General features: G+C 41.3%; 1 protein-coding gene across 1 annotated transcript in view; it reads right to left on the bottom strand.

Annotated features, from left to right (window-relative positions):
- Positions 1–12,268, bottom strand: part of LOC102302598 (inactive dipeptidyl peptidase 10) — a 28,285-nt gene that overhangs the window by 10,609 nt on the left and 5,408 nt on the right. Inside the window, exons 3-12 of the mRNA XM_005918918.3 lie at positions 10,505–10,619; positions 9,079–9,174; positions 8,805–8,899; positions 7,200–7,271; positions 3,266–3,318; positions 2,592–2,673; positions 2,009–2,129; positions 1,775–1,929; positions 1,391–1,488; positions 1,099–1,222 (exon numbers count right to left, since the gene is read on the bottom strand). Coding sequence (XP_005918980.1) covers positions 1,099–1,222; positions 1,391–1,488; positions 1,775–1,929; positions 2,009–2,129; positions 2,592–2,673; positions 3,266–3,318; positions 7,200–7,271; positions 8,805–8,899; positions 9,079–9,174; positions 10,505–10,619 — 1,011 coding nt within the window. The remainder of the gene's footprint in view (positions 1–1,098; positions 1,223–1,390; positions 1,489–1,774; positions 1,930–2,008; positions 2,130–2,591; positions 2,674–3,265; positions 3,319–7,199; positions 7,272–8,804; positions 8,900–9,078; positions 9,175–10,504; positions 10,620–12,268) is intronic.

The raw sequence follows: 12,268 nt of genomic DNA, 5'->3' as shown, positions 1-12,268 counted from the left end.
CCATAACTCGGCGCGTAGCCTGAGAACACCTTTCACGTTCCTCAGGAACACCACGGGACGTGACAAATCGTCATTATATTACACCTTGGGAGTGAGTCCCATTTCTTCTATAACTATCAGACTGTAGTGATGATGATTTGAACCAAAATTTTCAAAATCGAATCCACTGGTTGTAACTTGACAAACCTCAGACTTTTTCCTCTTTTTCTGTTTCCTTTCCTTAAAAAAAACTGTTGACAGCTACCCTTCCACTGAGACCATTTCTGATGAAGCTTCAGTGAACAGTAGATGGATGAACTGAAGGGCCAGATAGATCTCTTAAGTCCTGTGTCAGGAGTTTGCTGGATTTTTCCCCACAATTTCCTACGTACATGACTTTCTGTTCATCTTCTGTAGATGGGAAATGAGAACAAATTGTGCTTCTCGGGACAGGCTGCTAGTAGGAAAGTCCCCAGAGATACAAGTAAATTTGTTTATTTGCTAAGTTGTCTGCTATGTGTAGACACAGCAGTGGTTCATCCCTTGAATTAGATGCCGCTTTTATGCTCGAATGATTCATCGTTCTGTGTTACTTGCCTTAACAAACAAACAGAGATTCTTCTGAAAACGGTCAGGTACAAGGATCGAACGGAAAACGAAGGAAAAATCTGCCAATGTCCAAAGAAAAACTTTAAAAGACATTACTTTGAAAACCTGGAGAACTCTTGCTCAAGACCTCTTCAAAAAGTTACAAGCGAGTCTGGCGCCTTGGAAGCAAAATGAGGCCTCGCTTAACATTTTTTCACAGTACTGTATACATGACAAGAAGGAAATATTAAAATAGGTCCCCTTTAATATAATATTTTGGAATATTGAAGTGAGATCTGTGAGGATTTATAGAAGAGCAGCAGGACTAAAATACTGCAGTACATCACTGAAAATTCTTCTCATGCAGCAAATGACCTTAAATATTAATCCAGTCAGTGGAGATTTGGGAGCTTAAGGAAATCAATCTTAACTCCCAACACTGTGTAAATGAAGCAAAAAATTCTATTACAGCTGTATATTGCAGCAGAAGGTGCTCAGATTACTAATGTGGAACAAGTGATGACCGCTCACCTCTGAGCATGCCCCTGTGGTAGCCTCGCAAACACAGAGCACAGATTGGTTCTGTGCACGATTCAGCCAACGAACTGCGAGCCGGGTGCTGCTGATCCAAGTCACCATGGATATGTAGTTGTCTCTGAAGAAAAAAAAAAAGGATACATGAAGAAAGTATTAGAAAGTGGTGCAAAGAAAATGAAAGAAAAAAGAAAACAAGCAAGAAAACTTTGGACACGTGTAATAATTTCAGGTGTGCTTTGAATCCTTTAAGGCTTATTCTGTTTCTGCATTTACGAAGGTGTGCTACCTGGCTCTGAGGGAGTCCGGAGGCATCATTTCCAGAGTGTGAGCTGGACCATACAGATTCACCACAAACAGACTGACTGATGGGATACTTGAGCCAGCCTGTGAAGAAAAAAACCCCCAGATCAAATAAACTTAAAAAATAGGAAGTGGATGCTCTTTATAAAAGCAAATCTTTTTAGTCATGCTAACAGCAAGAGACCAACTGCACTACTTGTCAGTCCGCTATTTTGGTTCAGGCTGAGGCACAGCTGCTTCAGAAAGACCCTTTGTTTTTCCCTTTATAGTTTATTTTATAGTTTTGCAAACTCAACTTCAAATGATGAAACAGTGGCATTTTTCTAAACTGCCTACACTTGGTGACTGCAAAGTGCTTAGCTGTTTTCACCTTAGGGTAAGGGAAGAGCACATTGGAGGGGTAGAGACCACCTAAGAAATGAGGTATTTCCATCACAGGTGTAACAGAGTTGTTGATGCTGAGGTATGCAAGGCGGGCACCATCCACAGACCACCAGTGGGCGGCATATTGTAGCAGCACCTCCTCTGTTTTGGAAGAAAGAACTATTGTAATATCAAAGTAAAAGTATGAATCTGGAGAGTCAGCAGGTGAACTACATTTTACCTTCATAAGTCCAGTCAGAGAGGCCGTTCACCACGTATTGCTCCTGGTCAGTGGATGTAAGACGCAGGGGTTCGCTGGTCACACTCGGTTTGTAGTAGATATCTCCGTCAAACACAAAGGCCTGGCATGAGCAGCACAGACAGAAAGCACCGCCAATCCATTATCAAAGACAGCAAGGTTGCAGACTTCATTGCTGGCTCCATGATTCGAGAAGCGGACACCCTCCAAGAATGAATGAATCATTGGCTAGCACACACACGGGTGGGAGCCAATACATCTTCACTTGCCAGTTAATAAGCTGCAGATGAGCACTGACATAGCAGCAAAAGCCAATTACATTGCAGGTCAGGTAGATGAATTATATATGTATTATGAGCACAAAACCCCATTACAGTGCGACAGCCACTTCAGGTGGAGTTCATTGTATAAGATATTGTACCTTTGACGTTATGATGAATAAAATTATGTCAAATGGAGGATGCATTCAGCATTATTATGGATTTTAAAGGGTGATAAACACTTCCACCATACTGACAGTTTTAATTGATGCAGATGACAACACATGAGTAAGGCCCTCACTTACCAGCTGGTTCCCCTGAGGTCCCCAGGAAGCGTACTGTAATGCTGCCTTCTGCCCCTCTGGAGGGCTGAGTTCAAGCAGATCCCTGAAACACACACAAAAACTCAAACATAAGCCCTCCATTAGGGAACACTCTCCTCTTTGAAGCCATCCAAGGTCCATCCAAGCCCTGCCCTTGAGGGAGCTACTGCACTGTGAGAACAAAGGGGCAAGATGCAGAGAGGGAAAATGAAACAGAGAACGGGGCTGATTCATGCAAGAGTGCAACATTTCTTTTTCTATATTTCTAGCCACAATTTTTTTTTTATTTCCTTAGGACAGGCAAACATTTTTCTCCAAGGCATACTCGGGCAATATTGCAGGTCCTCCAGAAATCCTTTTCAGAATAACTCCTTAGAATTTCAAGGGATCACTCACAGCTACCAAAGAGTTTTTTTTCCCAGAGATAATGCTGAATATGATTCTCAGGCAGTGAAATCTGAAGTACAATACAAACCTTATAGAGCCTGGAAAGAACACTGACAAATGAATGGACGTCTGAAAGAAACATGAAATACTGATTCAAATGAAACACGCTTTGGGGAAAGTTTTTTTTTTTTCCAATCTGCAGGTCTGCTTGCATTGGTAACGCTCATGCCCAGTGCAGCCCATGCATTAGCAGTGATGATTCCACCTACCCATTAGCCACACTGTAGATAGCATAGGAGGCAGTGAAGGACTGAGAGAACACCTGAAAAAGGTAGAGGATATCATGCACAAAGGTGTGCCGCACATAGATGAAAACACATACTTTAGTGCTCACACATGCACCTGTGCATGTACAATTAAGGTTAAATGCAAATGAGACAAATATTATGACAAAAAAATTTACAGTTAAGCATAAGCAACAAGGAGCTGTGTTTGCATCATCTAAGTGCTTCTGAAATCACTGCAAAGACTGAGTCGAGTGGCTTATTACCTGGCAAAAAGGAGCAGCATAATTTTATTCTAAAATTACAAAGGTAAAGGTTTAGTGAGCCTATAAATATTTCACTGATAATAGTTATATTTAATATTATTCTTTCACCTAAGCTAGAATGGAAGTGGAAAATTGCTTCGTGCTGTAAGTATTTGCATATGCAATCATTTTTAGTAGATGGTATTTTAACACTCCCCTACTTTTTATTGAGCCAATCACATCTTTACGTCTTAGTGATATGGACTTAATTTGCAGGAGTCATTAAACTACTGGCAGCAATTTCATCCATATTACATCATAACTGAGATCTCAAGTGAATAAGAGAAAGTTGGAACTTCAAGACTGAGCAAAAGAGACAACACCAAAGACATGGCATGTGAAAGAAAAGCACAAAAAACGAAGACAGACATTCCCATTAAAAAGCATCGTTAAAGTTAATATCCTTCACACTGAGCTCTATAGTGGCTGGCAGCTGTGTCGCAAACCTTAGAAAAGCATCAGAAGCTCTGAATACCGTAATTAAATTAACACGTGTGTGAATGAATTTGTGCATGTAAGTGTGTCTCTTAACTGCAACTGATCAAAGCAATAGCTAATGAATTCAAGGCAAAATATTGATTTGCACACCTCTTTTTTCAAGCAAAGAGTTGGAAGCAGCATTTGCCCACTGGCCACTAAGGGCCCCAGCCACCTGGAAAACCAATCCCTAAAGAAATTAAATGTCACATCCTCTATACAACACATTTAGTAGTGAAATTGGATTTTTCCCCCCCTTCTTCAGTGCTGTCTGTTGTTAGAAAATGCATGAATGGAATGACACAGCGCTAAAGCTGCAGGGATAAAGGAGTGGAAATAAATTTTAAGGCTATCTAAATGAAATCGAAATCTGATTGTAGCATAACGGCTGCGCATGAGGGGCTATGCATTAGGTGGAGCAGAAAAAGAGCTGTTCACAACACAAAACAGGAGCAAGAAAAGGAAGAGGATAACATGAAGTGGTGGACACAAAAGGGAAAGTGAGGGAAGAAGATAGAGCGAAAGAAGCAGGACGTTAAAGGGGGGTATCAGTCTTCAAGACCAAAGGGGGCAGCACTGCTGTCAGCACCATACCAAATCAGCTATTTGTGATTTGTTTAGAAACCAAAAGATTCTGCTTGTGATTTAACATCACTGGCAGATTCTGTGTTATTGTGTGTTTGTGTGATAAATAGAAAGAGAGAGTGAGAGCATCTGTCATAAAGAGGCAGAGTGAATTCTAATGTGGTTGCCAGTAACATATCATAAATCCTCCAGATCGCGCTGCCTGTCAGCCTCCCTTTTACTACCCACCCCCTCCATGCTGCCAAATAGGGGGGTATGGGCACAACACATGATTACATTCTCAGAAGATATTGCTGGATAATGTGACAAAGACTGCGTATAGAGATTACAGCACCCTTTGCAGGAGCACAGTTATTAGAGGCTTTTGTACAACGTAAAACTCACAATGCGGAGATAATAGCATCCTTCCTTCTCAACATTGTTCCTGCCTCACATGCATTACTTAGCAGCCCCACAATGCGCTGCCTTTGATACAAGCACCCATCAGGGTTTGCTGCAGAGTGCAGACCCAACTCCCTTTGCTTTTTATTTGTCCCGAAACTACACTGTCTTGGCAGGCACCGGTTCATTTGCCTCCGCTCATCAATCCTGGTAACCTCCACCGCCGCTGAACTATTTCAACATCACTCATTTGAAAATATGTACGTCCTCTCTTTTTTGCCTTTCTGCTCTCACACACACAGAAAAGAAACTCTTAAGGCAAACCTCTTTAATTCAAATAAGCTTTAAGAAAAGATATTTTCCTGTAGGAAACCTGCTTTCTCTTGTTCCTATGTGTGGAAAAATTCCCTAACTGACTTATGCACATACTCTCTTATCAAAATCCATTTATTTTCACTCACGGGGCACAACTCTCCCCTAAAGCCTCTAGAGGTAGTACAAAATCCAAAGAAGCCTTTTAACTTCACACATAGCCTGCACACACATTTCTCTCTCTACTACAGCTCTCTCCTTCTAGTATCTCGGACATTTTTGGGTATTCTTTCTGACTAATTTCAACTGGGCATTGTATCTAAGGTCAAGCGATGCATATCCCATTTGCAAACTCCTCCATCGTTACTGCCTTTCCCCACTGCTTTCTGTGTTTTTTCCTCTCATTCCCTACCACTCTCTGCTCTTCTGAATGGCAAAGCCGCTGCCTGGCGCAAACTGCTTCAGTCAGCACAAATCCCCCCAGAGATAGACAGAAAAAAGTGAGTGAGAGTGAGGAAGATGAAGCAGGAGAAAGAAGGAGGCAGCCACAGAAAAGAGGAGCATGGAGGAGGAATAGCCCCCGCGCACACTGACAATATGCCAGCCATGCTAACACCGAAATTCATTTCTAAATAAACAAACGATTCCAGGTGCCATGCCCATTGTCTCTGATTTCTTCGAGTATGCGCACACTCTGAGCATACAGATTAGACAGGACATTTCCTGCTGATATCAAAGGAAGTATGCTAATGACATAGAGTACAATCAACCAAAGCAACCCACAATCTGGGCACGGATCTGAGCCCTTTCTCTATAGAAATGTGTGAAAGCTGATTGAATCCCCACTAACCGCTCAATAATTTAGTTAGAATGGATGCACTGTGTTTGTGATGATGCTGTAACACAGCAACAGGCTCATTCGTTCCCCCCACACAGAGAAAATATGATACGCAGTGATTAGAGCAAAAGCAGGTCTCTAAAGGAAACCCAGAGAAATGGAAAAGGCTGTGAGGTTGAATAAAGAAGAGACCGAGAAAGCATAAAAATCTGTTTAAAGATTGTTAATAAAAACTCAGGGAAATGTGCTGAGAGCCTTCATTTCCTCCTAATTCTGTTTTCTTGCCTCATCGATTACTTGCACATTACACAACTTGCCTTCCCTTTGAAGAAAGATTCACCTATTTATTAACCATGAGGGCATTTAGAGAGCGAGGTGGCTGGTGGGGGGTGGAGAGACAGAGCTACGCGGTGTTAAAAGTAAAGTGAGCAAAAGATCTGTGTTTTGTCCACCCCAGCGCTGATCTGAAACCACCTGCAATCGAGATTCTCATCAGATTCTCATTAAAATTCTCCCCCCCGAACAGGCAGAGGTGATTTCATTACTGCAGCTCCAACTTCACCTCTTCATCTCCTTGATCTCCCCATCCCCCATTTGCACTTGTGTGCTAAACTCTTCACGGCAATCACATTCAAAGCTTTCGTCAACTCCCTGCACGTCGTGCCATCAGCCAGTTTAAATATTCAGCCCCTCATATGTTAACCCAGTCATCGAGCAAGTGGTGTTATGGAGCTGAAGATTGCTGCAGTTGCATAAATGAGCTCACTCACACGCTCTTTTCTCCTCACACTCCTTCTGTTCTTGCTCTTCTCCTCCTTTTTTCATTGAGGCTCTGATCAGGATGCATGTCACAATTGTTTTGCTTGTCACTAGTGGCCTGTCAGACATATGGTGGTCTGTGAGTCATAACAGCTTGTCTTTGATACTAGTGGATAATTCATGACCCTGGATAATTTCTGGATAAGATTGATGATTCTTTCTGGGGAAGTCTGAGCCCACTTGTCATTCAAAGGCAACTTACCGGTCGAATGTTATATGCCAAGAGGACAAACCTCTTGTCTGCAGAGACTTGGAACTGAGTAGTGGTCAGGTCCTACAGAAAAAAAGACAACAACGCTTTATTAGAAAATCTTCTTTTTCATTCCAAAATGTTTTAGAATATTTAGTATGATAATTCCACTTTTAACTGCCTTCTATCATTTCAAATAAAGCCTGTGACTGTTATTCTCTTATGTCGAGTTTTTCCTCAAGAATCATGTCTGTCTTGTACTTTCTATAGCTGCTTTACTGGAAACATAAGCAGCCCATTATTATGATGCCAATGATGCATTTATAATCTTGTGATTTCTGCACATCTTGCAAATGCCACATAAAGTCACAGAGGAAAGAATATGATGTAAATAACGTGGAAATAATGTGTATTTCCAAGTGACATTGAATAAACTGAGCCACACACACACATTAAACTTAATAACCGTCATATATCCTGTAATTTTTGTTTCCTCTGTTATGTACGGGGTCTCCAGCCTTTCATGTATCCAGAACAAAGCCAAAGACCATCAAATATAAATTACTGCCGACAGAATATCAGTCTTCTTTTCACTATTGTGGTATTCACTAAAGCAAAGATTTCTTCAGTCCTTTTATTCAGTGTGTAACAAGACATACACAGAAAACTCACAAATAACCAAAACTACTGTTTGTTCTTCAGTGCTATAAAAAAACTACATAGCTTCAAACATTAATCTACTGTTCTCCTTCACATTTCGACAGTTTTAATGTTTTATATTCTAGTTTAAACCAAGTAGCTGTGGAATGATTATAGTTTAGTTTAAAATTCTCGAGGACATTTTCTAGCTAAAACTCCATGTCACACTAATTCCTTCTTCAGATTACTGACTTCCTCCATAATTCATGACTTAATTAAAAATCCCTCTTACAAGCCAGTTTTGTGTCATGAGAACATGTGCCATGTGTTTAAGGCTTGTGGTGATCTACCTTTTGCTTCCCATGTTTTTGCTTTCATTAAAATCTTCATTCACTCGTTCTTCATTGTCTCTTATACAGGTACGAAACTCTTGGAAATAAAGTTTTACTGATTTAATGTGAATTTTTTATCTTAAGGATAGACACTATATTTAGGTGGATCTGTCTCAGCGATTCATTTATTTAAGGAAATCCTGTATACTTCTTCATACCAAAAAAAAAATCTTTTTCTGGAATTGGAAACAGCAGCAAAGATGAAAAAACGCTCTATCCCAAAACCGAGGAGTGACTTCTCAACCTGACAGCACAGCCCTGCTTTAAGCTCCTCGGCAATGACCCACATAAGTCTGTCAGTGTCGTGCAGAGGCGGCGTTCAAAATGATGCCCCTGCTTGGGAAATTCTCTTTGAAGGCTCGTATTGAGGGCTCACAGAGCAGCCAGATTGGGGGGGAAATTAGACGATGCTGTCACTCTTCCAAATCTTTTTTTGTCTGAAGTGTGGGATGTGGAGCAGTGGGAAATACAGCATACTCCTCTTAATCTGTCTATTTGAGCATCAGTGTGCCCAGGCCTCTGTGGATATGATCAATTGTGTATACTGAAATCTATTCTCTAAAAGTTTAGTGTTCCTGTTACTCACCAGGGAGCTGTTGTCCAGCAGAGTTGTGGTTAAGTTGCTGGTGAGGCTGAACGACAGGACATGTCCCTCTCTGGTGCGAAGAGCAACTTCGTTCTCTAAAAAAGGTTGAGTTCACAGAAGAAGGTCTTGTGCTATTAGAATGAAAGAACAGAACCAGTGGCTGCTGCTGCAAACCAGTGGCTCAGTCGTAGGTGACCTCATTAAAGAGGCGTCAGACTGTTATGAGGACTTTATCAGCGAAGAGTGATTTGTGAGTGAGAATATGGATCCTTACCATTCAGCCATGCCACACAGGGGTTATGAATCTTAAACTCTTCACTCTCGAGGTCCTCCATCGTGAGATGGGAGCGAAGTAACAAGTGAGACTCGTCTTTAAAAGCAAAGAGACAGCGATAACTAGCACATCAAAAACTCTCCTTTGTTTACAGAAATGCAAAGTCTGAGGCTTTTCGCAACTTGGCCTACATTCCTGCTTCATCTTGGATTCATATTTTGCATTCTCAAAGTTACTGTTATTACTTTGCAACACTCAGTGGAATATTTTTCTATAATGTAAAGATGTGGGGGGGGGGGGGGGGGGGAATACCACTGCGAGCTTGCCTAAAATTATCAGTAGTAAAACAGACATCTCAGTTCTTTAAAGGGACTCAGTATGGCATCAAGCACAGTACAGCTACAGGAGCATTGGTGCATTTAATATTTGTACGTGTCATTACCATATTATGAGCACAGGGCAGATGTCTCATTACCACATAAGTCTCAGTTATGGAGCCATGTTGCTATTTAAATTTAATAATAATTCTCCTCTCTTGAAGAAGAACATTAAGAGTTTCATGAGACTCCAGAGCTGTCCACGCAGAACTGTCAGTAGCCCAAAGAAGCCACCTCACTCAGTCATTGAATTCAGTATCTGAGTGTGTGAACTAATCTATTATTAACCATCACAAAATCGGACCTTTAAATCATAGCACGGTGCTTTAAGGGATATTTTGGCATTTGAGTCAACTCATTTTATGATTTCCCATTAAACATTTTCCACGTTATTAAATACCTACCACTACTAAAATGCAATTTACAACAACGCCCTTTTCCTTTTTTTGGACTCCTTGGATCTGAATTTATATTCACTGAGCAGCCTTGGGGGAACCGCTAACCTGGCCTGACAATAACAATCTACCAGCAGCTCTAATTAACAGAATATATCCTGTTTGTTTAATCTTTACTGAATCTAAAATGTGAACCCAAGAAGTCACTTTTGGAGGTTTTTATGTGTGGCTGTATAGCTTCCTGAATTTGTCCTTGGTTGCCTGGCAACTGCTCAGGGCCAAGAAATTGTCACCTAGATTAAAAGCCCATAAACGGTTGTATTTACACTGTGTTTTTTTGTCAGGATTAAACAAACAGGAGAGACAGCGTTAATTAGTGAGCTTTAGAGGTGCTGGTAGCAGGATCCTGTTACTTCTGGAAAGAAGGCAGCTGGTTCCCTCTGTTTCCAGTCTTTATGCAACTAAGCTAAGCTGCCTGGCTGCTGGCCTCATATATTCCCTGCCCTACTATAGACTTATGAGGAGTGTATGCAATCAGCACTGCATTAGAGGTTCTTCAGTGCTCCTTAAAACATCTCCTCTCTGCTATGATACTTTTACTTTCCCCAACATCTTTCCAACTATTTTAACCATTTTCTTTGTCCACATTCTTACCAGGTGTGAGGAGGATGACGGAGAGAATGACCAGAGACATAACAGCCAGGATCACCACCATGGCGATCCCTATGCCCTTCCAGTTCCTCGGAGGACCATCTGTACTGCCCAGGTCCTTATGTTGAAGAGTACACAAACACACAAACACTGTGATGAATGCGAGAACAGCTGAGGAGGAGGACATTAGTGCTGCTTCATTTCCACAGTCACAGAAATTTCTCCCCGACAGGCTCAGGGGGCTAAGACCAGCCTTCAGCATCGTAGGGCTCTCACTGAATTACACCAATTTTCCATATGAGAACAGCACAAAATTGCTGCATATGAGAGATATGTCTTTAATTGCGGCACCAATTTTAGCCACGCCGTAATCTTTTTTTTTTTTAATCTCTGCTTCATTTCACCTGTTACATGACTGATGGGCCATGTGGTACAGCTAAAACAGAGGGGGATGAGTTAAAGAGTTGTTGAGAAATGTGTTGTTCTTGTGTGCATTTACAGAAAAAAAAAAAAGCTATCTCATACTTCACCTCCAAAGAGCTGCTTTGTGTGTCGGGATTTAAACAACAGCACTGGATGAAGTTGTTAAAAAGGCAATAAAAGGAAGAAGAAGATAATATGATGAGCAACAAACAACAAGCAATTACCAAGAGAAAAAAATTTCAAACTTTAGATTCTAGTCCTCGTGTACCCTCCGAATGCAATCAGGGGAAACTGATAGAATGAGCCTGCATCAGTATCAGTCACAATTAAACACAATTGTGTGTGATTCCCAGGCTGTGCCCTGCTCCCCTCATAATGAGTTGCTGGCACTGCTGGAGCCGCGCGTCTGCTGGAGTGTGAAAGTTCAGTCACAAAGCAGCCATAAAACTCAGGCTTCATTATTTCTGTTCACCCCTTTGACTTGGCCCTCAAAACCTCGCTGGTCCTGATCACTTTCCACCAGGCCGTCAAGAGGAGGGCAGCGGAAGAAGGGCATATGGGGTGCACTGGTCAACAGATTGCTGCTCTTCCGTGCTCCCTGCATGACACCAGATGCCCCAGTTCTGTGTCATACTATCCTTGACATCAGCCTTTAATATCTTAGTACTTTCTCTCCCCCACACATGTGCCCTTACCTCTCCTCACTGTCTGATTTAAAGCCCCCGATACTTAGTCTATTAAAGTGCTGAATACTGACGATGTACTTACATAGCTGGAGTTAAAATGTCTGGAAAAACTCATTTCCATGTGTGTTTCTTTATGGGTCCAACTGCATCAAAAGTTTAGTTCTGAGACACATTTTTTACCACTTTCTAAAACATTACATGTTTTCACACTCAGGGCCTGCCAGCACAAAACTCCTGCCAAGGTCTCATCTTTAATAGATCTGCTCGGCTGCAGTATCGTAACATGTTCAAAATTAAAACCAGTTACACCTGAAGGAACAACTTGTAAGCGATGTTTGAACTTTCTGTGCAGGCCAGAGCTAGGAGATTAATGTTGAAGGCTGTGTATCTCCTGGCTGGTCTAACACTGTTTTATCACATTCTCCTGCCCTCTTGGTTAACAATTGCTCCCCAGTCTGCTTCTGGTAGATAAAAAACCTATAGTATGTGAAGACCTTGGTAGAGTACAGTTACTGAATCATATTGCACAGTTAGCACTTTTGACTAAAAGTTTGAAAAACTGCTATAAAAAAAATTGAAGGTCTATAACAAAACAGTGGATATGCTGTAAAATGCAGTCATTATTAAGCATAAAATAAAACTGCATTGTTATTTCAGT

The sequence above is a fragment of the Haplochromis burtoni genome, unplaced genomic scaffold, assembly GCF_018398535.1.
Source record: "Haplochromis burtoni strain Fernald_Lab_line unplaced genomic scaffold, NCSU_Asbu1 Contig_31, whole genome shotgun sequence".
Classification (NCBI taxonomy): domain Eukaryota; kingdom Metazoa; phylum Chordata; class Actinopteri; order Cichliformes; family Cichlidae; genus Haplochromis; species Haplochromis burtoni.
The sequence above is the reverse complement of the archived record's forward strand: the minus strand, read 5'-3'. Positions and strand labels throughout refer to the sequence as shown.